The 24,377-nt window shown below is 48.2% G+C and overlaps 10 protein-coding genes across 11 annotated transcripts; 4 read left to right on the top strand and 6 right to left on the bottom strand.

The window, feature by feature from the left end:
- Nucleotides 1–469: 469 nt before the first annotated feature.
- Nucleotides 470–2,660, bottom strand: ONS95_015019 (uncharacterized protein). 2 transcript variants are annotated; one of them, XM_058508701.1, is made up of 3 exons: nucleotides 1,960–2,660; nucleotides 907–1,907; nucleotides 470–854 (listed from the first exon to the last, which is right to left on the bottom strand). In XM_058508701.1, the coding sequence occupies exons 1-3, from the start codon at nucleotides 2,273–2,275 to the stop codon at nucleotides 504–506; spliced, it is 1,668 nt and encodes a 555-aa protein (XP_058355602.1). In that variant the 5' UTR covers nucleotides 2,276–2,660; the 3' UTR covers nucleotides 470–503. The 2 variants fall into 2 exon arrangements, with proteins under 2 accessions (XP_058355602.1, XP_058355603.1); XM_058508702.1 differs by having other exon boundaries at nucleotides 907–2,660.
- A 728-nt stretch (nucleotides 2,661–3,388) lies between these two features.
- Nucleotides 3,389–4,249, bottom strand: ONS95_002061 (uncharacterized protein; the record flags this gene model as incomplete). Its single annotated transcript, XM_058495291.1, has 3 exons — nucleotides 3,389–3,823; nucleotides 3,883–3,930; nucleotides 4,078–4,249. The coding sequence occupies 3 exons, from the start codon at nucleotides 4,247–4,249 to the stop codon at nucleotides 3,447–3,449; spliced, it is 597 nt and encodes a 198-aa protein (XP_058355604.1). The 3' UTR covers nucleotides 3,389–3,446.
- A 1,522-nt stretch (nucleotides 4,250–5,771) lies between these two features.
- On the top strand, nucleotides 5,772–6,440 carry ONS95_002062 (uncharacterized protein; the record flags this gene model as incomplete). Its single annotated transcript, XM_058495292.1, has 1 exon — nucleotides 5,772–6,440. One exon carries the CDS (start codon nucleotides 5,772–5,774, stop codon nucleotides 6,438–6,440), a length of 669 nt encoding a protein of 222 aa, XP_058355605.1.
- Nucleotides 6,441–7,020: 580 nt separating this feature from the next.
- Nucleotides 7,021–8,414, top strand: ONS95_002063 (uncharacterized protein; the record flags this gene model as incomplete). Its single annotated transcript, XM_058495293.1, has 4 exons — nucleotides 7,021–7,293; nucleotides 7,354–7,427; nucleotides 7,477–7,530; nucleotides 7,670–8,414. 4 exons carry the CDS (start codon nucleotides 7,021–7,023, stop codon nucleotides 8,412–8,414), a joined length of 1,146 nt encoding a protein of 381 aa, XP_058355606.1.
- A 103-nt stretch (nucleotides 8,415–8,517) lies between these two features.
- Nucleotides 8,518–11,123, bottom strand: ONS95_002064 (uncharacterized protein). The gene is made up of 3 exons (XM_058495294.1): nucleotides 10,910–11,123; nucleotides 8,962–10,811; nucleotides 8,518–8,910 (listed from the first exon to the last, which is right to left on the bottom strand). The coding sequence occupies exons 2-3, from the start codon at nucleotides 10,095–10,097 to the stop codon at nucleotides 8,799–8,801; spliced, it is 1,248 nt and encodes a 415-aa protein (XP_058355607.1). The 5' UTR covers nucleotides 10,098–10,811; nucleotides 10,910–11,123; the 3' UTR covers nucleotides 8,518–8,798.
- Nucleotides 10,832–11,974, top strand: ONS95_002065 (uncharacterized protein; the record flags this gene model as incomplete). Its single annotated transcript, XM_058495295.1, has 2 exons — nucleotides 10,832–11,472; nucleotides 11,524–11,974. The coding sequence occupies 2 exons, from the start codon at nucleotides 10,832–10,834 to the stop codon at nucleotides 11,972–11,974; spliced, it is 1,092 nt and encodes a 363-aa protein (XP_058355608.1).
- A 1,771-nt stretch (nucleotides 11,975–13,745) lies between these two features.
- Nucleotides 13,746–14,892, top strand: ONS95_002066 (uncharacterized protein; the record flags this gene model as incomplete). Its single annotated transcript, XM_058495296.1, has 3 exons — nucleotides 13,746–14,413; nucleotides 14,503–14,634; nucleotides 14,691–14,892. 3 exons carry the CDS (start codon nucleotides 13,746–13,748, stop codon nucleotides 14,890–14,892), a joined length of 1,002 nt encoding a protein of 333 aa, XP_058355609.1.
- Nucleotides 14,893–15,274: 382 nt separating this feature from the next.
- Nucleotides 15,275–17,616, bottom strand: ONS95_002067 (uncharacterized protein; the record flags this gene model as incomplete). Its single annotated transcript, XM_058495297.1, has 3 exons — nucleotides 15,275–16,403; nucleotides 16,525–17,461; nucleotides 17,544–17,616. 3 exons carry the CDS (start codon nucleotides 17,614–17,616, stop codon nucleotides 15,275–15,277), a joined length of 2,139 nt encoding a protein of 712 aa, XP_058355610.1.
- A 1,054-nt stretch (nucleotides 17,617–18,670) lies between these two features.
- ONS95_002068 (uncharacterized protein) lies at nucleotides 18,671–20,641 on the bottom strand (the record flags this gene model as incomplete). The annotated part of the gene is made up of 1 exon (XM_058495298.1): nucleotides 18,671–20,641. The coding sequence occupies one exon, from the start codon at nucleotides 20,639–20,641 to the stop codon at nucleotides 18,671–18,673; it is 1,971 nt and encodes a 656-aa protein (XP_058355611.1).
- Nucleotides 20,642–21,500: 859 nt separating this feature from the next.
- On the bottom strand, nucleotides 21,501–23,907 carry ONS95_002069 (uncharacterized protein; the record flags this gene model as incomplete). Its single annotated transcript, XM_058495299.1, has 2 exons — nucleotides 21,501–22,726; nucleotides 22,875–23,907. The coding sequence occupies 2 exons, from the start codon at nucleotides 23,905–23,907 to the stop codon at nucleotides 21,501–21,503; spliced, it is 2,259 nt and encodes a 752-aa protein (XP_058355612.1).
- Nucleotides 23,908–24,377: the final 470 nt, after the last annotated feature.

Genomic DNA, 24,377 nt, shown 5'->3' on the forward strand with positions numbered 1-24,377 from the left:
GAAAAAGGTTTCGATGGAGGGGAAAGGAGGTATTTATACTTGAGGATGATGGCGGTTAATGACTGGGAGAATGATTGTGAGTCAGAGATGATTCATGGATTGGGACGGTGGCTTTTGGGGTCATTGTTCATGGCTTGGCTGTTGCCTTCGCGTAGGCTTCAGCGCAGGGTCGTGAATCATTGTTGTGATCACCAACACTTTTCAAAGGGAGAGATATGACTAACTGTGTTTTAGGCACTTTTACTCACAGTTGTTCGATCACTCAGGTGTGATTGTAGTTCCTTCAAGTAGATATGCCAATGCCAAGTTCGAGAGTGACTCTCCGAGTCTCTTCTTAAGCGAGGCCGGGCGTTGCGGGCGTGAATGACAACAGCCCATTCCCCGCGACCCGAAGCTGGAGCCTTCAAATAAAGTTGAATCACAGGAAGAAGAACAGTTGAAAAAATTCTTTTACATTATATGAATAATGAGTTTGGCGTACTAATGCCCTCTCTTCATCCACATCAGAACCTCGCCTTAATCTCCTTCTGTAAAATCTCCGCATCTCGCTTCGCCCACTCCCTCATGACCTTTCTCTGAATCTTGCCACTCGCCAATTTTGGCACCTCATCTACAAATGTCACACCTCCAGCCAGGTACTTGTGCTTGGCAACTCTCGGCTTGATCCATTCTTGGATATCTTCAGGCTTCACTTTTCCCTTTGCGGAATCCTGGATCGCGACGTATGCACGAGGCCACTCTTCATCGTGCAGATTGATGCCTACAACTGCTGCATCGGCAACGGCTTCGTGTTCGAGGAGTGCAGCTTCAAGCTCGGCTGGTGAGACTTGTAGGCTGTTCACTTTGATGAGTTCCTAAATTTTGTTAGCGACGACTCATTCTTGTAGGTCAGAGTGGTGAGTTTACCTTCTTCCGATCCACGATCCAAAAATAACCCTTCTTGTCACAAACCGCGACATCACCCGTCTTCAGCCACCGATCAGGAGTAATCGAGTCGGTAGTAGCTTCCTCATTCCTCCAGTACCTTAAGCACACCTGAGGCCCCCTGATACAGAGCTCGCCTCGCTCTCCAACACCAACCTCCTTCCCATCATCATCGATCAGCATACACTCGGTATTGGAAAGCAACTGGCCGACACTCCCAGTAATATCATTGATCGCAAACGGAACCATAATCGCACCAGTAGTCACTTCAGTCATTCCCCAGCCCTGATTGATCTGCATCTTGAACCTGGTCGAGACCTCTGCCTGAAGCTCTTTTGATAGCGGTGCAGCGCCACATAGCACGTTTTTTGCACTACTAAGATCGTACTTTTTTGATTCAGGCCGTTTACTCAGCATGACAAGGATAGGAGGCGCGACATGCAGCTGAGTGAGCTTGAAGTCTTGGATGGCTCTGAGATAATCCTCGTACACAAATTGAGTCATAACGTAAACCGGGACCTGGAGTTTCACCGCCATCATGATCGTCCATAATTGCCCGTAGGCGTGGTAGAGAGGCAGAAATCCGAGCCATCGCTCAGGTGGTGCAGTCTCGCGAGTGAATGGTTGGTTGATATATTTCATGACTAGGGTTTGCTCGATATTCGAAATGATGTTGTAATGACTGACACATACTCCCTTGGGAAGCCCCGTGGTTCCAGAGGAGTAGTTGATTGTGGCCACTGTCGTCGTCGCCTCTTCAGGCGAGAGTCTTGGCCAAGAATATCTTTTGGCTTCTTCGTCCGATCCTAGCATTTCTCTCCAATCCCTGATTCCGTCTACGGTTTTGTTTGGCTTGTCAGAAAATTGGAATATCCTGCTTTTTGGAAGTCCCGCTTCTTTGGCAGCTTGTATAGCTGTTTTGAGAAGACCTGGATACGCAAACAGGATTCGAGCTTCAGTATTCTTGATTTGGTGCACCATTTCTTCGAGTTGAGTGAGCCCACGGAATTTAGCGAGTGGTTTGGGATGACCTACCAGGTACAGTGTAGATTGGGTTTGCTCCACTGAAAGCATATCCATTCCCAGAAATACCAAGATACGCAGCAGGAACAAAGATGTGATTAGGAGTGAAAATCATCACAACCTCTCCCTTCTTCACCCCCGCATTTCCCAACCCAACACCCAACCTCTTTATCCATTGTAGCGCTTGAGCTGGTGACAACGAATTGTCGGGATCCTTAGTATCACGCCATAATGGTTCAGTCGAGGGCGAACTTCCTTCTGGAAATATATACGTCAACAAGTCCATCTTGGGTATATCGATGTCTGGAAGGAGTGATTGGAAAGGCATCTTCTCGTCCACGGTCTAAAATGCGATTTCGAGGTTTGACAACACATGTCGATGATGTTGGAGAAGAAGTAGTGCTCAAGAGTTTCGGCTGTCCAAACCCGAGGCTGTGGCTGTTGATGAACGGGAGCCACGGTAGTGTCGCATTGGCGTGGAGTTTGATGCGGGGTTAGGATCGGGAGTGGTACCGAAGTGGGATTCCGGAAACCGAGTCGCAACTTGACTATGAAATTCTTGATTATTATCGAGCTGTTTCATTTTGATTCTCGTTGAACGTGATTGGATTATAGACATTATATATACTTCTACGCGCGCACGAAAGACGCTTTAATCGCACTGCAGTAGCTCATCTGAGATGAACCAGCAAGTCACGTGTGCACCCCAGTCGGTTGCTTAAAGTACCTTGGTACTTGTAAAATGTCTCCACCAAGTGGGCAATGCAAGGTCCCAAATAAGGATAAATGGATGTTATCTTGGGCAAAGTTTGCCGTTTGTGGAACTTGGTGGGTTGAAATTCTTTCCTCGACTTGGCTTTGCGTGCAAAGCAAAAAGTGAATGTCAATAGACATTAGGTCGTGAAGCGAATATCCTGGTCAAATTCTCTCCATTTTCTCTCATGGGACTCAGCCGTAGTAAGGTCAACCACAGTCGAGCATACAGTATCGAAGATTGGGAGAGTTTGATTTCATTGATTTGGTCTCATATTTCAGGTCTCAAAAAGTTCCTCGTTCACTTAGAGAAACTTTCTGGGTGAACTCTGTCCCGCCTTAATCATTATCACAACATACGTTGAAAACAGAATGAATGTTTCAAAACTCTATTTCAAGCTGGAGATAGCCAAAAGAATCCTGAAATGATTTCTTTGTATAGACGAACCCCTCTTGACAATAAAGTCAACCGTTACGCCAAAGAAGTGGAGGTTTGTTACCCCCGATACCTAAGATTACCAAGAACCCAAGGAGCTCTGCAATTAGCACTCTGGGAAGCTTAAGCCCCAGTGTTTCCCTGAACATATACATTCATGTTTCCGTTTCCATACGCAGCGTTCATGCCATGAAGAGTGCAGCGGGTCGCTACGGAGGGATTACAAGTCAGCATTATCAAAAGTAGTAAATCCGAAAAAAAGACAATCAAATGTGTTCTGGTCTGAGTAACATACCACCAGCACTGACCATTATGAGGGAAGATTATGAGGGGCGCAATGTTTAGGAGACCACCTACTGAAGCAAGAAGGATGGCAACTTTCCATGATCGGCTCCAGACCTCTGGCCACATCCGCACAATTGCTAGAAGCAGAGCTGCCTGTATTCGCCAGACCATCGGCTGTGGTCCTCACACCATAAGCCGTAGCGCTGTAAAAGTTCTGCAGAACCCATTGCCCATAGACATTGCATTGAACGCCCTGATTACCAATCGCCATGAGGTAGTCATGGTTGCTGTATGCTCCTTGCATGTTTCCACGCGAGTTGTCGTACCAGCATTGGAGATTTACTCTCTTCTCGAACAGAGAACGTGCCACAGGTGATGAGGTACGAGGATCAGGGAGGCCGTCTGATGTGGTTGTCAGCTTTCGAAATTCATGTAATAAGGGTTCTCGAATTATTACTGACTCTTTGCTCGCCAATCAATATCGAAAAGATCGTGGCTAGAGATGTTCACTATATTGATGTTAGTGTCTGACTTTTGAGTCAACGTCTAATTGAAATTTTGAGTCGTGGCTGATTTTGAGTCGTGGCTGTTCGAAAGCGAAGGTACCAGGCTGAAGTATCTCATTGTGCGAGGGAAAACACCAAGATTGTACTTACCAGCTTGCGAGAGGCCGGGACCTGGGGTGATTTCCACTTCATTTGGGTCTACATTCTCGAGAAACCAGAGAAGATTTGTGTCGTACGTGCTAGCCGTGGCCACCGTGGGTGCTGCTGAAACCAAGCTGGCCAAAAGACCCAGTGAGAGAACGATGGCACCTTTGACAGACATTATGATTGACGATACGGGAACTAAACTGCTGAAACCTTGGAGTTTTCTTGAGTAGCGAGAATTATCTAGGATGGGGATGGCGAATGAAGCTGGAAAAGTGATGGGTATTTATACTTGAATCATTGAACGGAAATGTTTTTCGCCGGTTGACACCAGCGATTAGCTACCAGTAGATTGCATGAGCGGTAAGGCATTAGCTCTGGGTAACAGTCTCCAACTTGTAGGAAGTGACGAATTGAGAGGCATTATGAGCCTGCAAGAGTGCGAAGCATCCAAAGAGATCCAAGAAGATATCGGCGTGATGCACAGGGTCAGTGTTCCGCTCTATTCTTCATATATGCAAGAAGTAACCTTCCAATCTAAGTATACAATTCATGGCGCGATATTGTTGTTGAATAGCCCCAACTAATACTCCTGTTACTTAGTGGCCTGCAAATGAGTCGCATTCGCTCCCGAGGAAGGTGAATTCATTGGTCCATCAGAAATCTAGGTTTCCCGCTACGTTTGCTGACCGGTTAAACTGTCTGTAGCGCTCATATCCCGACCCTGGTACAGTACCAGTGAAACGTACAGTTCACGTATCTCAAGCTTATTTGATCATGTCCGATACGCAGACTTAGCTACTCTAAGTCTTTCTGTCAAATCAATAAGCAGAAGGCAATGGATTGACAGGTACTGATGGGTGATCATTTTGTCGCCGAGAAAATTGATGAATCTGGAGACTGTTATGTATGTTTCGTTATATACTTGGACTCCATGAGTAGGACTGTAGTAGAATAAACCTATTGGCAAACGAGATGCTTTATCTTACCAAGGAATCAGATACGCGCAGGTAGAATTGCGCCGCACTTTCAGCCCTGCATCGTCTGCAACGCACTTCCATCTTTCAAAGATTCTTACTCGGATATCAACGTGGCCACAAAGTCAAATAAGTTCCCTTACAGATAACCACTCCGGATATTCAAGTTGGTTGTGGACTCTAGTTGTAGATATATCTTTTCTTGAGGGGTAAAGTCTATCACCAAGGATGACTGGCGGATATCCACATAATGGCTTGTGAGCTGCGAATCAGATACAAAGCACCATTTTCTAACGCAAATTAGCACGCTCGAAACAAATGTTCTTATTCTTGTCATACAATAGACATTTGCGTCGATTTTAATGTTGCGCTTTGCGCCCGGATGTCCAATGATGTGAATATCCGTAATGGAGAAAGATTAGGCCTGCTCGCTTAAATAGGCGAGTCCTTTTTGATACATCCGACGTGTACATCCGCCTACCTTAGTTGGACGCGCAACACTCTTTTCCAAATGCAAGATTCCACCGACTTTATGTTTCAAAATTCCTTGGAAGATAGTTATAAGAAGGAAGCCATGTCCGATCCAATGGAGAAAACAGCAACAATCCAACTCACTTTGCTTCCAATCGGTCCTCAATTCTTAATCCTCGCAAAAAAATCCCACTCTCTACTCACTGCGCAAAAAGTAAACAACTTCCACACCAATACCCACCAACTTACAAAATGGCACCCATCCAATTCGGCATCCTCATGATCCCCTACCAAATGCTCGACGTCGCCGGCCCCATCGACCTCCTCTCCACCTCCTCCAAAACCCTCATCGAGCACTACGCCGCAGCCGGTTTCCCAGGCATGGCAGGCCTCCCCGAGAAAGCCATCGACATCCAATTCCACCACATCAACACCACCATGGATCCGGTCCTCATGAGCGCCAACATCAATCTCGTCCCAACCACCACGGTAGACGCCTGTCCGCCTCTCGACTACCTCTTAATTGGCGGCCCTGACCCATTGACTTTCAAGCTGGACGAAAAGTTTGCCGAATTTATCCGCAAGCATGTTGAATCTGGGAAGGGTGTGTTTACGACTTGTACTGGTGGGCTGGCGATCTCATCGTCGGGAGTGCTGGATGGGAGGAAAGCGACGACTAATCATCAGGCGTTGGAGATGGCTAGGCAGATGAGACCGCAGGTTAACTGGGTGAAGGAACAGTGGGTTGAGGATGGGCAGTTTTGGACAGCTGGGGGGGCTTGTGCTGGGATGGATATGTTTTCGCATTGGGTGGCTAAGCATTACGCGCCTGAGGTTGCGGCGGTTGGTTTGGATGGGTTGGATTTTGAGCCGAGAGATATTGAGGGGAAGAGGGCTTTGAGAGCTGAGCAGGTTGTGTGAATTGAGATTGATATATACACATTGGTCTATGGAGGAGAGTTCTGAATTAAATAACATCGCCACTCAATGTGTGGCCAAGAAAGAAATCACTTCAAGAACGAAGCGAAGCTCCGATAGATTCTTATGTTGCTTGCTTCTTAATTCACATGTGTCTTGAGGACATTCTGCAAAAGCCGGCCACTATAATCTTCATGTACGAACAATGAAGTAGCACTTTAGACGATCTGAAAAGTATGTATCTCTCCTGTCGGTGTTTCCCCTCGGTGTTCCTGTAAACGAAGCCTGCGTCTTCGCCTCGAGGGCCAAAATACATGCCCAATAATTGTCTTACATCCCCCTCATTTGGCAATTAAATTCACCATGGATTTTCCTTGACAGTCACTGGCGGCGAATAAATTGAACTTGAAGTTAAACCAGTGCGAAAGTAGCGAGTTAAGCGATCCCGTGGATGCCAAGATCATCCACCAATAGACTGCCAGCACTAGTTGAGATATAAAGGAGTGCGGAGTACCTCCATTCTCGACTTTCCTTCAAACTGTTTAACTTGTTTGTTTTATATTATTCTCACAGGCAGGCTAAAATGTTCTCCTCTTTCACTTTTGTCACAGCGCTTTTGGTCACTACAGTTGGTGTCGTCGCCAACCCCGTAGCGATTCCTGGACCCCAACCAACGCCACCACCGAGCTTGAAAAATGCCGTTGCTAAGAACTCTACATCATGTACTTTCAGTGGCCCGAATGGATATTCTCTAGCTTCAGCCTCTAAAACCTCATGTGCTACCATTGTACTTTCCTCTCTCACTGTTCCATCCGGAGTCACACTAAATCTCGAAAACCTCAACGATGGGACTACCGTAAGTAATGTGGTCTACCCAGGAGTATGGCATGTGGATGGAGTCTAATGTTTGATATAGGTCGTGTTTCAAGGGACGACGACGTGGGGATACAAGGAATGGGAGGGTTCATTGGTGTCGATTAGTGGAAACAAGTAAGATATTGGTGCCAAGACATACTTCGGTTAATTAACAACATGTCAGGATCACTATCAAAGGAGACCCTGGGTCAGTGCTCGATGGACAAGGAGCTCTCTGGTAAGTCTGTATTCTACTACACTGCTATTGGTGTGGCATAAAGCTTCCAAGACCTATTCGTCTCTGAAAACCCCTGCTTGCTTGAGATGACTCCAATGTAAATAAACCAAAATACAATCACTAACCCTCAATCTTCTAGGTGGGACGGTCTCGGCGGAAACGGCGGAAAAATCAAACCCAAATTCTTCAGGGCAAACAACCTAACCGACTCTCTCATCCAAGGCATCACCATCAAAAACGCCCCCAAGAACTCCTTCAGCCTAAACCACGTCACAAGACTCACCATCAAAGACGTCGTCGTCGACGATTCCGCCGGAAACTACGCAACAGGCGGTCACAACACCGACGGTTTCAACATCAACAACGCAGACCAGGTCTATTTCAACGGAGTCAAGGTCTGGAATCAAGACGACTGCATGAACGTCAATAGCGGGACTAACATCTACTGGACCAACGGGTTTTGCTCAGGCGGCCACGGCCTCTCAATTGGATCCGTTGCAAACGGCTCGGTGGTTCGGAATATCACGTTTGAGAATACTGTGTTAGAGAAACAGCAGCAGTCTATCCGAATCAAGACCGTTTCTGGGGCTGTAGCTAGCGTGTCGGATATTTATTACCGGAACATCGTCTTCAATGGTGGGACGTCTTATGGGATTATTGTTGATCAGTCGTATGGTGGGACGAAGCATAAGCCGACGAATGGTGTGCCGATCAAGAATTTCCAATTGAAGAATGTTAAGGGGACGGTGGATAGTGGTGCTACGCCGATTTTGGTGGAGTGTGGGGTTGGAAGTTGTACGGATTGGGTGTGGGAGGGTGTGAAGGTTACGGGAGGGAAGAAGTCGACTGCGTGTTTGAACCTGCCGAGTGGGATTTCCTGCTAGATGTTTATCCGTTAGGGTTAAAGAGTTGAGAGTGTGAGTTTGTAGATATGATGCTTCAATGAACATAGACTTGTCAGTGACACGACCAAGCTCAGACGAAAAACGCTAGAATCCGAACTTGTCGGAAATTCTCTATGGCTATTATATAGCCATACGGGCGAGCTAGTCCCCAGTAAGAGCTCAGATACGAGCCTGGCTCGAAAAAATAAGTTTATACAATAAACAAAAGGTTCCTCTTAAGAGTTGTACCCCAGATACAACGCCAAACCACCTATACCGAATCAAACCCTATCGTTTCATGAAGAAAGAAGTAAGTACACCAATCTCCCTATCCCCAGAGAAAAGTCTCGTCAGGAAGCGAGAAGTCAACAAATTTTGACATGTTTAGATCATGAAGCATGCCAAAACACCAGCGAAGATGGCGACGATGGTGGAGCTGCGAGTGGATGATGCGGTTCCAGTGAAGGGTGGTGGGGTGGCTGTTGCGAATGGCACGCTGTACTTTGTTAGTCTGGTGTACTCTGGATTGGAGATAGGGGAAGCTTACCTGGTATTCTGCACTGGGTAGATGGTTCCAGTTGAGATGGCAGCGGGTGTGCTAGTAGGTACTGGCTCCACACTGTACAAAACAGTAGGGATACAAGTTGTGATAGAAATAACGCTGAGCGAGACGCTGGAACTCGCAGCTCCAGCAACAAGAGAGGAAGATGTGTTGGATGGGAGGTAGGTAGTGGTTGGGACATAGACCGAGGTTGAAGACGAAGGGGTCGAAATCACTGGTGCTGTGGTAGATGTGGACTTGGAGACTGTTCGTGTACGAGTCAAAGTTGTGGTGGATGACAGAGTCGTTGTGGAGTGGTCCGAGGTAGACGATGCTGCGTAGCTGACCTCGTTGAAGACTGCGGCGGGCAGGGATGTAGAGGCTAGGACTTGAGTGGCAGCGGGGGCAGCTTCTGAGGAGGAAGTTGTTGGCACAACCACCGCAGCCTTGCTCGGAACAACATCAGATGAAGATCCAAAGTTGCTTGCAGCAGTGGTTGATGCTCCTGGAACGACATTTACGCCCTTGATGGTGACGACATCTCCATCTACACTGGTAACCTTGACATCAACAGTGGTTGTGCCAAAACCGCTTGAGTTCTCGAAGAAGTTGTAATCTTGTCTCGTGGTTGACTTCCAGGTGCTTCCTCCATCTGTACTGACATCGAGTTTGGAGATTTCCTTGTTGGCATTGACAACTTGCATGCTGAACCAGAATGCAGACACGCCTTCCTTGTTGTGAACTGCGAGAGGCGAGGTAATGGGGCAGTCAACAAAATCCCAAGTAACAGGGATGACACCCTTCGATGGATTGGCGAGAGCTGCAAAGGCATCGGGAAACAGATCCAGATGGTTTGTTCCACATCCAGGGCATTGATCCACGATCATAGCTGTCACAGCATTTCCATTGGGACCAGTGACAGAGACACATGCACCGCAGTTTCCTGCATTGTCCCAGTTCGAGTCTGAGAGAGCCGTACCAAAGACACCAGCAGGAAGAGTATAAGTTGAGAACGAACATGTTCCACCAGCAACGTTTCCGCCATAGAATGTTGCCTCTCCAGAGAGGGCTCTTTTGCTCACAGTGGCACCATGGGCCAGAGCAAGGACTGCCGAAGCAGCGATTGTGCTTGTGAAACGCATTGTGGAAGCTGTACTTGCAGAGAAGTGAAAGTAAAGACTGTAATGAAGACTGAAGCTTCTGGGAGAGATGTATGTACGCTGAAAAGAATGGCGGTGGTGGGAGAGAGAGAAAGAAAGAAAACAACAAAACGGAACATCTAGACCTTATGACCAACACAAATTTGCAGATGGGCTCGTGAGATGAGAGGCGGAACTACAATAAACATGATACATTCTCGATGCTTATTAGACTTCGACGGGTCAGATATTTGGATATCAACGAATCCGAGAGGTGGAAAATGGTGCGGCTACAAGGTCTATTCCCTGTAATCTACATTAAATCTCCGCAAACTGGATCCTTCGAGGAGATTAGCGACGACTCAATTCTTCACTACACTGGGATTTTGAAAAATGAAGTTCTGCCCCACTAGAAGAGCAGAAAGGTACTTTGTATCCTTATCTATTGAGGATATACCCCGGAGACTGTTTTGGTGTTGTCGCTCGTCAGTAACCTTACCTAGCGTTGCGGCTTAATCGGCTCGATCAGCCTGAATTGGCGCTGCGCCATCCCGAGGGCCAAGGAATCAACAACCTCACTGGCTCGACTGGATAATCACAATATCCCGAACAGACGCAGCAGCTATCGAAAGCATGTGTACAGCAAAGGGCCGCCAGCCGGCAATGCCGCGTATTGTAGGTATTCATCTCACTCCTTTTTCCTTTTCCTTTGTTTTCCTATCTGTCAGTCAGTCGAAATGCGTAACATACGGATGAGGATGCGTATGCAAGCCGGTTGGTATCGATGGAGCAGTCTGGAAGAATTCGTGGCATACATCTGGAGCCTTCTGCGGCGCGTCTTCTTCGAGAAGCCAGCAGTCTGGTTCTTGAACCTATACGATCGACATTGGTCCTCGCGCTTTCGACGGATTCCAGATGTTCACGAACTTGCGAGGAGGGGCATCATTGGCGGAGAGTCCTTGCTGGATGCTCCTGTTGCGTTGCCCAAGACGCGCAAACGAGCTCTTACGCATCCATTGCGGCCCATGGAATCGAGAAGCATGCCATTCAATCTTCGGAGGTCCCGGCAACGAACACACGAACAATCAAGCTCAACCTTCCTTGCCAAGTTACCAATCGAGATCAGGGCGATGATATATGAGGAAATACTCGCGGGTGGAGATAGAAGGTTGGTTCATATACTGCGGAAAGACAGAAGGCTGGGCCATTGGAGATGTAGGATACAAGACGGGGAAGAAGTGTGTGATGAACAAGCTCGGAGATGTGTGGAAGGATGGTTGTCGTACAAAACGAAAGTGTGGCATCTAGACCGTGATGGATTACTGGACTTAGTGACTGATGGCGGGCTGTTGCCATTGCTCATGACCTGCCGACAGATGTTTGTTTCTTTACCTTTCATTACTCGGGATTTTACTGACGGGTTTCGTAGCTACTCCGAGGCCATCAACATATTATATTCCAAGAATGTCTTCCATTTCTACGATCCTGGTGACATTCGTCATTTTGCGCGAACCATCCTCCCGCACCGTCTCAATGCCGTTCAAAGCATAATGATAGACTGGGAACGCATGTTCAGTATATTCAATCGCAATAACACTATCCCGAAGCAAGACGACGAAGAGCTCATGGCTTGGCGCGAAACATGGGAAGTCATCGCTAGGATGCCTGGGCTGATGGATGTCAAAGTGGTATTGAAGCCGCACAACTTCCATGTCACCAGGGCTAGAAGGAGGAGGATGTGTAGAGAAATGATGGGTATTCATGGTTTGAGGACTTTTGATCTTGTGATCCCTTGGGATGACGAGACCGATTGGGGGTTTGTGGCCGCTGCACCGTTCAGAGTTGTTCGAGGACCAATGAGACAACAGATGTGGAGGTAAATGAATTGTAAAACTATTAGATGGCATTCAGTTCCTGGTATAAAATGGTGCTCAGTCCACTGCAGCGGAGCTCAACTAGGTCGGAGCAGTTTGGTCCTTATAAGGGGAGGCTTCCCTTTCCTCAATCTTCACGACAGTAGGATCCGAGTCCATCAATATCTATGGACAGGACAGGAATATGGATGACCTTTCCTAGGGGTACGGTCGGTTGGAAATTCGCTGGTTTGGGCATGCTGTTCGGCATCCCCTGTCAAGCACTCTGGCGCTAGTCTTCGCGATGCATGTCACTTTCACCGTGCAGGACATCTTTCCGCTTCCATCAACACGAGCTGCGTCAAAGTCAAATGAACTAAAACTCTCAACGCTCCGCAATTTTCAAACCATAGAGCTAGCACAGAGTCTGTACAGGGTGGAATATTTGCATGTGAAATTAATCAGTGGTTGCGACGTGGCTACATCTATATGCAACAACATCTTTTCGCTCGACTGCCGGAACGGCGCAGAAGTATGACTGCCGAGATGGATACTTACTTTACGTGTCAATTGTTTATTATTGCATATTGGATCGTCAGGGTCTCTCTGCAGGCAATCAATCAAGCCAAAAATTCGACCAAGCTTGACCTGATTTCCAGCTTAACCGTTCCTCGTACCTCGTATCTCGTACAGTCTTGTAGCGCCGCCGTACCCTCTGAAATCATTTCGACATGCATGCGAAGCGCCGAATGGAAAGGTCATTGCTTCCATCTGCTCCTTGTTTACCCTCGCTTCGACATCCCCCGCTTCCAGCCTTTTGACGACACTACGACAACCTTCTCTTTCGCTTTCCAAAACCTTCGGGATTTCCGCTTGCACGATTTAAGTGTTTAACACTGGCCGTGCAACTACTCAATCGCTTCGGTCAATAGTAGGCAGAATAAGATCGGAAAGCCTTTGGACAAACGAGAAACCGGATCTCGAGGGGCAGTAATTCAACAACCTGGATGAAGTCAGTCAATTGAGATACAACAGGACGCAACTCTGAAATATGGACGTAAGGGAATATCTGAGACGTTACAGACCAATCCCTCCTAGGAGCTTGAGATTTCCACCGATTACAACGAGTTGCCGCACACAGCGTAATCATAGAATTCTAGTATGACCGCGGAATGATTTAGAGATCATAAAAACACGACATTACCAACTGCATGCTCGGTGCCACAGCAGCGTTGAAAAAGGCGGTATGTCGGGCACGAGAAAGAGATATGGACGGATGCGATCTTCCACCTCGATGGGATCCGCCATATTTCAAGAACGCTGGCTTCCTGTAAAATTGGGATAAGAACATGCCCTAGTCGCCTTCAATATAACCATTTTCTGGCTTCTGATCGTTGAGCTGTACTCAGCCGTGGACCTTGAGAAAAAACAAGATCCTAGCAAGCGAGCCCTTTGTCAACACCATCACGTGTCGCGGGTGAGGTTTTGGGTCAACAGCACTACCTAGGCAGGTAAGTACTGACCTTCGGCCACAAGAATTTATTCTTGAGTCACTTAGACTCTTTTATATCAATTCTTGTGATTTACAGAGCTTTCAGTTTGGTTGTCTTCAGGTGGGTCCTTGAACCCTGGCACTTGAAATGAGTGGCGCTGGCTTGGCAAATCTAGGCTGAGTGCTGGTAACCTTCGAACTCAAATACAACACCAGAAACTGGATGAACCACCACAAGGATACCATCGAACTCCATCCAAGCCATGGAAAAAAGTCGTAACATCTAACGGCCATACAAGAACGATCATGAGAAGGCGACATCGGCGCTCCTGGGCATCGTCTCAATCTTCAAGGGAAAGTGCCGCCTGCATTCCCGGCTTCTGTCTCTGCACCCCTTTTCGTCTACCAAGTACTTTGGTCGATGCCTACCATAGATATGAGAGTCCCCAGGTCGGAAAGAAGGTGGCCACGCAATCCGAGATTGACAGCATACCTCAGGTCTTAGGCCCAAGACTGACACGATCCTTGACGATTGGGCGTGAGGAAGCCGATCGGTCCAAGGAAGATTCGATATCTCCCACAGCAGTAGCCAATGCCTCTAGAGATAATCCTTGGACCATCCAAAAGACATGTACCGCCATTCAAGAGCAGTCACCGCTTTTCAAACTGCCCCTCGAAATTCGGCAACAGATTTACGAATATGTTCTCGGCGGCTGCCACATTCAAATTCACTTCCAAAGCGCTAGGCCTGGTGTCATATCTCGAAGTATAATGGGCCACCGCCAAGTCCAAGAAGATGCATTGAGTCTGAACGGAGACCGGTTTCCATCGAACAGAACTTCGAGACCGCCATCACCGACACTCCCGCCAACTTCTACTCCTGTCTGTTTGTGTAGTGTCTTACAAGATCGTATGAGCGTTGATTTGGAGGAAAAGAGGCTCTTACTAGCATTACCAACATGCTGTAGAAGAGTGTAAGTGTTCTTTCGCCAGATGCCTTGCCCCTCATCCGCATCAAAGTGTGAGATCTCAACACTGGACGTGACTAACGCGTCCGAATTAGTTACAGCGAGACTATTGAGTTTCTCTACAGGTCCAATAAGTTCTATTTCCGCGCATTGGAAGATGTGCTGAAGCTCTCTCTCACAATTCTTCCTGAGCGAATGTGTTTGATACAGAAGGTCACCATACTGAAGTATGTCCTTCTTCCTAAATCGATTCCATCTTCCATGTATCTAACTGTTCTACTAGCAATGACGGCAGTGAAGGTTGGAGCACGTTCAGCAGAGTACTTCCCTGGCTTGATTGCAGAGCATCTAGTGGGCTTCCTTGTTCATGTATCTCGTGTATGCCTAAGGATCTGCTACCCAATCGGCAGGCTTTCAACTGGATCCTTTATACATGGATTATGCGGATCTTAGAGGGTAGCAAACAAAGTCGCAAGTCTGAATGAGAACTTCGGGCAGTATTCTCCGAGCACCTCAAGCACTCGTGCCTAGGCTCATTTATCGTTATCGTTTCAGTCTTCTCTCCATGTCGTTATCTATTCTTAGGAGATTCAAAACTTATATTTGGCCACAACTTTCGGTATCCGGGTACTTGATTTTCCTTGGATATGCAACTCCACGATACCGGCTTGTCACATTGGGCTGGATCAAACAGATCTAAAGCAGGTCTTCCATTATGCCTATTAGGTACTAGTACTTTAATGTCCTCAATCCAAATGGAGGACATTCGAATGTACATTCGACCCCAGGACCTATTTCAGATCGGGTATCTCCCTACCTTCACCACCAATGTCACCATTCAAACCCAATTACTCTCAAAAAAACAACTTAGTCGTCAGTGCTGCATCCACCTCCAGCAATCCTAGCTTCAGCCTCAAGTCGACCCGTCTCAGCAAGCATTACCTCAACAGCCCATTCGACAACATCCTCAACACACGCATCCTGAACCGGCTCCATGAACACACCCTTCTTGGTAGACAAACCCAAGCTCTCATTTCCCTTCTCTGCCTGAACAGAAATATTAGTCTTGCCATCGCCCTCCAACAACCATTCATAATTCTCCTCAAAGGCCTTCCACACAACCTCCTCATAGAACCCCTCACTCTTCCACATCTGTCCCGGCAACCTTTCACCCTCAGGCCCATCCCTATAAATATATCTCTGGAAACGTCGTCGCTTCGACTCGCCCTTGCTCGTGTTGAGAAACAACTTAACATCAAACAATCCCTGGAGATACTCCTTAGCCTTCAAATTCGTAGCCCAGAACTGCGCCTCGATGACATCCCGCTCGCCCTCAATAGTCTCGTCGATATTATACTTGGCAGTGAGTTCTGTAGAGAGTTCCTCCAACTGCTTGACGTATTTGGCGATCTTGGCTTTCTCGCTTGCGATGTTGTAAGCAGCAGCATTGCTTATGCGTCGGGTGGTGCTAGATCTGGCCTCGGAAGGATCGGCGAGTAGGAGGAATCCTTCAACAAAGACGAATTGTGGTCGTAGAGTTGCCTTGCCTGTTCCGTGCGCATCAGCATTGACGAGTTTCTTCCCATCACTCTCAATCGGACCTCTAACAACCGCACCACCAAACCTAGCCTCCGCGTTAAGAACAGCCTGTTCTTTAACCCATCCCGCGACCTTTTCCTTCATCTTAGTAATCAAGTTGGAATACTGGTCCATGTCCTCCTCGCACGGGAAGCGCATCTTGTACTTGGGCAGCTGGCCGGTTGTCTGGATTCTGGTGATGGCTTCGACTAGGCTGACGAAATCGAGAGCTTGGTTGCAGTCAGGCTTGGGACCGGTCACTCGGTAGAGATGGCGATGACCACCTTCGTGGAGGCAAGAGGCGTCGCTGCTGTTGGAGTCGAAGGAGTCGATGCGTTGGGTGTGGGAAGTGCCGGTGAGGCATTCGAGGAGAGTGTCGGGTGGATGGGAGGGTCTAGTACCGGATGAGGTGATGAAACTATGGGGAGAATGAAGTCAGCATAGTTGCTCAGGTATTTTAAGAACAATATTGGCGTCATGTAGACAAGGGTTAAAGAACTCGAGGACAGGAAGAGGAGAAAGAATTCGAGAAGACTCACTACATCCCAAACTCGTCATGATGAATCGATTTCTCCATAAACGGCGCATCCCCTTGCGTCGACATGAAGCTCACAAACGGCTGCAAACCCTTTGGGTGGAAGAAATCATCCTGAGCAATCGTAATCGTTGGCTTGATTTTTCCACCGTCGCCATTGCTTGGAAGAACCGACGGAGAATCAAAGATCTCACTGAGGATCTTAGCCAATACCGACTTTCCAGCAGAAGTGCAACCTGAGATAGCGACTACAAAAGTCTTCTTCTTGGGGACGAGTTGAGCTGGGCTGAGCTTGTTCTCTTTGTAGTTCTCTGCGATGGGGATGGTGACTGGTTGTTCGGTAGTGTTAATTCGAAGTGGTGAAGCGTGAGGGGTTTCCAGATTGTTGGGAGACTCAGTGCCTGGTTCGTTGATATCCTTGTTCTTGCGGCCGAAGGCTAAAGGGATCATCGGCGTGGCTGGGCGAATAATAGCTGATGGTACCGTCTCGATTGGACTCGGACTGCAAGAACACGCCTCAGAAGCCGTCACTTCTTTCTTGGAAGCTTTATCTTTGTAGTGTAGATCGTCACCTATGAGTTTGTCCTCACCAGTATCCTCCTCCTTGAGATTGACAGCGGTGCCATGCTCGCACTGCAAAACATGGCGTTGATCAACCTCATTCTTCTCATCCTCTCTACCACCAATTTTCACAATCTCCAGCGCAGCAGGTAGAACCTGTCCATCCACCGCATCAACACCCAAACTCAAACTCACACTCCGATCAATCGCTTCGAAAGTGAACTCCTGCACCAACGGCTCCCTAATCTCAGATTTCGAAAGCGATCTCTGAAGCGCATCAATAATAAAATGATTCTTATCCTCCATCTCTTCTTCTTCGCTGCTGCTGGTGATGCTTTTGGTGAGTGCGAGTGCGGGGAATCTCTTCTTCTTCGCTGCTGCTGGTGATGCTTTTGGTGAGTGCGAGTGCGGGGATGTCCTCGTCTGGGACAAGGACGTTGGTGGAAGGTGAGTTGGGTGGACCGTGGGGGAAGTCGATTGCGGAGAGGGAGGAGGACCGCTCTGGGTAGCGTTGAGGGGGTGCAGGTGGAGACATTTTGTTGGTGTCGTATGTCATAGGGGAGGGTGAGGACTTTCGAGGTTTATGGGAGGAGGGAGGAGGGAGATCGCAAGGGTAGGGTGTCATACCTCGAGAAAGACTAGCGCGTCGGGTAGATAGGTTTGTAGCCTTGTTTCTCAGCTTTGTTTCGCTTAAATGGATATAGGCTGCTCTAGAAGGTTTAAATGCGTTTTGAAAGTCACTATTTCGGCTCATGACATTCAATGACGGCTTTTTATCACCATTTTCAACAATCTGGAACTCACTGTATCCTGGACGCGCCGACTGGTCCAGCACTTCATTTAAGACTATAAGGATATTCAATAGCCATGTTTCACTATTTTGAAAGTACCTAGAGTATTTCGTGACATTCCAAATCTACAATTTGTATTTCAAAACATATTGTTTCATCCTTAGCACCCATTTCATCCAATACCCAGTCTATCCGCCACCATTTTCCGAATAACTTCTGATAATAGTCTTTATGTTACAAACTAACTTCCTCGACAATTAAACGGATTTTGGTGATTGACAGACACATTATGATGAGTGGACATGATTGTGTGGTATTGTTTACAATTGTTGGAAACCCGCGCTAGTAACACATAAGCGAGCGAGCCGACCCACATTGAAGTCAACAAGGACGCTACAATGATTGCTCATTCATTCATCTTCATTTTGATGCTTTACTATAATGAATATAGATGCTTTGTTTGAAGTTACACCGAAGTGACTAAGCGAAGACACAGCACAGGTAGAAGCATCCCATTCACCCGCACAGAAAGGATAGTCACTCAAACATATGCAGCTCTTTGATCTCATGTGAAGCCAGGACAGAAAGGTGAAAGAAAGCTTTTTCTTTTATTTCAAGTACCAGCTCAATGCTGTAGAGAAGCCAGATCTCTATGGGTATCGCAACCATATTATCCCTCTAAAGTTTTGGTACTCCTACACCTAACGAGACAGCTTGCTCACTCCATCTGCAAATATTGCAGAAATCAACCGCGAACTCCCTGAAATGCAAATATTCTGTGAAGCCATTCTGAGATGTTCAATAACGCCTGGAACTGCCGTAGTCCCGTGACGATCTCCGGTCTCTCCTGTCATCGCGATCGTAATCTCGATCTCTTCCTCCTGCTCGACTTCCACCATCTCTGCCACCTGATGGGCCTCCTCTGTAAGAATCGTATCCTCGTCCGGAAGAAAGCCCCTGGCCACCACCACGATACGACTGACCTCCATAACCTCCTCTGGACCCAAATCCGCCGCCACGAGGAGGGAATCCGCTTGGTCCTCGGAATCCTGGTGGGGGCCGAATGCCTGGGAAGATCTCTGGTCCACGGTCAACGAGGATATCGCCCTCCTCGAAAGTATAGCGATGGATGTCTCCTTGGATCGTACGACCTGCAATGGCGTCCTTTGACAAAGCTCCATCGATACGATCAAGTCTCCTGTCAACTCGCTCCTTTGATACAGGTTGCCAGTACAAGGCTGGCTTAGCGGTCGTACAGTTGAAGAGTGCACTCAATCGTTCTGTATTGGCTGTAACCACCGCAGCTTGGCCGCGAATCAGGTGAGGTCCGGTTGGGATGTTCATGTTGCGGGTCGACTGTGCATTTTGAGGCGAGGACGACGTGATAGATGGAGCGCGGATCGATTGGCTTGATCCAAGGATAGCACCAGCTTCGTGCAAAGAAGCAGTGACATGTCGGTCTTCATCGATGTTGTAGCTGACCTCCCATTTCTTGCCACTGCGTCCACCGGTCTTATTATCCTGCTCTAGCTCAATCCACTCCTCTACCTTCTCTGCTGGCACGAAATCCACCCAAAGCGGCTTGCGCGTCTTCTCATCGGGCCAGATGCGGTCGTGGAGGGCAGAGCGGACTCGGGCTGCGGCGGAGACTTTGGTGAAAGAGACAAACGCATGGGTGCGAATGGGATCGATGAAGAATTTGAGGATCACATCAGGATCGTCATCGTGACCTGGGGGCGCTGCGAGGTGTGCGAGATGTGCTTGCAGTTGTGCAGGATTGAGAGGTCGCATGAAATCGCGAATGTAGAGCGCGGGCGTAGCTGGGTGGATAGCTGGAGAGATATTGCGCTCTGGCTCGAACTCTTCGGATTCGCGGATGTCGCCCATGGCTGCTGTTGATGTTTGTGCTGAGGTTTCGGGGAAGAGTTTTTTGAATCTGGAGTCTGGTCGTGAGGTTGAGGTCTCGTGGGATGTGCCTTCCACTTCTGTTTGCTCTGCTTCGCCTCCAGCTTCTCGTATGTCCTCGTCTGCCTTCTGATCATGATATTCACTGACTGTTTGACCTTCACCTTCACCGCGAACATCATTCATCTTGGTATCCGCTACTGTGTCATTGCAACGTTCTCCTACGCCGGCATTCTCTACCGCTGCAGCATCCATCTCCGCAGCATCTACACCATGCTGTTCAACCAATCCGCCATCGCTATGTATTGTCGCGGCATCATTCGCATCGTCCTCATTGGGTCGGAATCGCTTTCTTGCAGAATCCGCTGCTGAAGGAATGGGGCTTTGAGACCTTCGTTTGCGCTTCTGGCGGTCTTCGTTTGCTTCGCCAGGCTCAACGGAAGGCAGAGCAGACTGATGGCTGTCCTTGGTTTCGGGTGGCTGCGACGACTCAATCGTGGTGGTTGGCTGCGAAGCAGGCAGATCCGGTTGCGTTTCTGTCGTTGGGGGCTCTTGGGTGATCTGTTCTGTGTTTGCGCTCTCTGCTGGCGTCTCTACAGTGTCTGAGGCCGATGGGAGAGATGCTTCAGGAAGAGCATCAGCAGATGACGTCGGGACGACTGGAGATACCGTATCCGGGGAAGTTGCAGCAGCAGAGTGTGTATCCAGAGCCTGTACTGTGGCCTCACTTTCAGAGCCATCTTCCGCAGCCTCAGCAGCAATCAGTCGGTCAATGAGGGCATTTTTGAGTCCTGTTTGCGGCAGGCCGCGTTTTTTGAGCTCAGCTTTGAGGTCGGCGACCTTTAGTTTGCTGTAGTCGGTCATGATAGTCTTGCGAAGCTCGTCGAGCAAATGCGCATTGTTGAAGGAGCGTAGGTTTTGGGTTGTTGGAGAGCGAAGTCGCAGTCGAGGCTCCTTGTTTGCGTTCACGGAATCGGGCACAGCCTGAACAATTCTCGTCGACGCGTCTCATCATCCTCGGTCCAGATTGTGGCCTCGCCATCCAGGCCACAATATATCACCACCAGTCCCTCGCAAGAGACGACTCCTGAACTGCAATCAATTTTTCAACATTCGACATCACGTCAATCCTCTCTTCATCAAATTCAGTCTACCATGTTTCAGCAACTTTCACCCAACAATTCGCACATCGACGGGCGACAGATCAACCAAAACCTTGAAGTTTCTGCATTCGTAGAGGCATTAGTATATATTCGGGCTTGAGTGATATGCCTGTCGCGGGGGCTAAGGCAAGGACTGATTCGCTCTTTTGACTTACACAGATTATGTCTTGGCTGGTGTTTGCGTAGTCTTTGGTGTGAGGATACGCTACTTCTTGGCTTTTAATATCAGGATACCGTGTGGCCCAATAACTCAAGAGCAGGAGAACTTCAACTCCGAGAGGGGATATAAGTCCGTCTTAGCAGTGTTCGTATCATGAAGTCGTCCTTTTTTGTGTCACATTTACCAATCTCGAACATGATTACTTATTAAAGCAACACTCACTGTTCTCCCGGTAGAAGTCAAGATGAACAGAACAGTGAGTGTCGCTTTAATAAGTAATCATGTTCGAGATTGGTGTGTCAGTAACGAATATATGAATACTTTCCATTCATCTGCACATATGTCCAGCTATGATTATTTACATTCTCTAATACTGTTCGTTTAATTATGAGTAAAAGTATCACCGCAACGTAGTGCCCAATACAACAAGTAATATTGGAATGAGTAAGAACGAGTAAGAAGAAGTGAGTAAAAGTATCACCGCGATTACTATGGTAAGGTGCCACCACCAGCCCAGCAAGGATTGAGGCGGTACCATTGTAGGTGGATCATATCTTTGTCCTTCAATCGTCTCGGTCCTAGATTTGGTGATAATCCTTCGGGCCCTGTTCGAAGGAGGGGCGCCTGAAAGTAGATGTCCCCTCTCTGCTTCGGTAATTTGGCTCGAGGGGTCATTGACAGACCCAGGGAACTTTTCCGGAAGCAGACAGAGTCTGGGTGGCAAGCCTGGAAGTAGATGTGCCCTCTCTTCTTTTGTCATCGGAAAATTTGACCATTCGCTATTGTCTAGCATACTCAGGCCGTCTTTTCCGTGAAGACTTCGGCGGGCCGAGACGTCTAGTCTTGCACCTGCCTTGTAAAGCCACCTAATTGCCGTGCGCAACTCGACTCGTCTGGTTCCAGACGAAGTCGAAATCGAATTCAAGTACCCAGAGATAAGCTCATGTAAGACGTCTGATCCGAGAGTTGGAATGCCGTGATCAACTGACATCTCAAGCAGTGCCTTGCAAACACCAGAGTCTCTTTTTGTTATCGTGTGTCGTAAGAGTACTCTGGCTATCGTATCGTGGAATGCCACACCATGTTGGATGAGCAGCCTGACTGCTCTCGGAAAACTCCTGTCCACGGCGACCCACAACGCTGTCTTGTGAGTGAAGATCGAGGTTGGGGGAGTGTGTTCATTACAAAGCCCATTGACGTGAGCCCCTCGCTCGAGAAGTATGCGTACCACTTCGGCTGACCTCGTTTGGTGCGTTAATGCTGCGAACAGAGGTGTTCGGCCTGTATCACCCAAGGAAAAGAAATCATCCCAACCGTTGCAATCCGTCCCGCCTTCCTTTGCGAAAGCATTACAGTCTGCACCACGGTCGAGGAGAACAGCTGTTGTTCTCAAACATCCAAAATGTGCTGCAGTGTGCAGTGCTGTCCAGATCGCCGGGTGAAATATCTCGTGTATCGCTAACTGTGCTCCTAGAGTCTTGCATAGATTGGATACGTTTTCAGTTGTGTTTACGTTGTAGCCACGTGAAATCAATTCTGAAACGAGCTCGGCGCTATCAAATATGGCAGCGATATGAAAGAGTTGTTGGTGAAGCTGGGCTCCATGATGTATCAAAAGTCTCACCCCTAAGTAACATAATCTCGTAGTCAGTATTGCTTCTTCGGCCAAGGTTCAGGAGAAGGTTCAGGAGTAGCAAGATCTCGCGAGCAGAAAACTTCTCGACTTCGCCTTCACCTGATCGGAGGAAGCATACTGCTAGGAGCTAACACTTACAGTCCCAAAGTTGGGCTTTGGCGGCCACGATTATTGCTGGATCTGCTGTTCCAGGTGTGGATGGGTCGGCACCACATGCGAGCAACAACTGCAGTGGTTCGATAGAATGAGCATAGCTTGCTGCCCAGATGACCGCTTTCTCTGTTTTATCTGTGCTTGACTTCGAGTCTGAAGGCTTGATGGTCTTGACGTCGAAACCAGTATGATTCATAATCTTGATCCGTGTTTTTGCTTCATCAGATGTGAATGTTCTGATGTTGCCATAGACAATCCGATCGTTGCTATTGAGGCTGGGCTCCTCTATTTGGTCACTCCTGATGTTGAGCTCCTCCATTTGGTCGCTACTAACGTCGGGCTCTATACGTTCAAAATCAACCAGCGTTGCATTATCGTCAAACAAGCTGTTCGCCTCTACAACGCTCCAGGCAATCGAGGTAATAGCTCCACGATTGTCGTCGATAAATTCCTGGGGAATACCTTCGCTTCTCAGCTCGAGATTGATCAATTGATCCATACCCTCCTGCTCGGTCGTAACTGCGTCCAGCACTGAAGACGCGGTCAGCGCGCCTTGTCTCGCTCTCTCATTCAAGATGTCGTATATTCTCTGAATCATAGGCTCCAATCGACTAACGGCAGACATCGTCAGACTCCCAGCGAAAGCCGTCAAGGCGGCGATATGAATGGTGAGCCTGCCTCTCAGCGCAGATAAATCCTGTTGACCCAGGCGAAACCTCGTCCAACTCCTCCGCCCCATCTGTTGCGCGCGCTTGTGTAGATCTCCGAGTTCAGACATGGTCTGCATCAGATTATCGTGGATGACGAGGAATTCGCCCTTTCTCTGGGCTCCATTTCGATTTAGTAACGACTGTTCATCGTCTGCTTGATCGCGAAGATCGGCGATCACGATCTGAAGCGATTCCAGCTGTCGGCCGACTTCTTCGAACTCCTCGAACGCATTCTTGAATGAGCGGTAGAGCGTTATCGTAATTCTTGAAATGGCTACGAAGTCGCCGACGCCAAATCCAAACGACATGATTGACGAGGCTCCAGCTTTTCGCCGGTTGTTGCTAAGGTGGAAGTATCAAGCAGACTACAGCACTTGACGACACGAATCACAGATGCAACATAAATGAAGACTTGAGATAATTACTCAGTGCGGTGGTTGTGAGATTCAATCAAAAGTGCAGGAGGATAAACCTCAAGAATGCGGGGAGAGTCAGGTAGAAGTCGAGGCTGAGGCTGAGGGAGGGCGGAGCCTACTTAGCTCGTGCATTTATTCGTGCATCCCTCCTTTTGATCTAGAATTCAGACAAGAGAGCTGTCATCAAGATTTCGTTCCGCCTTGAGAAACGCCGTGTGGCTTCAGCTGATTTTGGTGGCTTGTTGATAACCAACCAGCGTGGCTGTAAATCACCGCGGTGGTTGGCTGCCGTCGGCCATCAAGCGAAGGCTCTCTGCACAGCAATGGCCCAGACCCTTGAAAGCATCCCGTACAACCAATAT

Source organism: Cadophora gregata, assembly GCF_030347475.1.
Source record: "Cadophora gregata isolate MNR1 chromosome Unknown scaffold_10, whole genome shotgun sequence".
NCBI classification, from domain to species: Eukaryota; Fungi; Ascomycota; class Leotiomycetes; order Helotiales; family Ploettnerulaceae; genus Cadophora; species Cadophora gregata.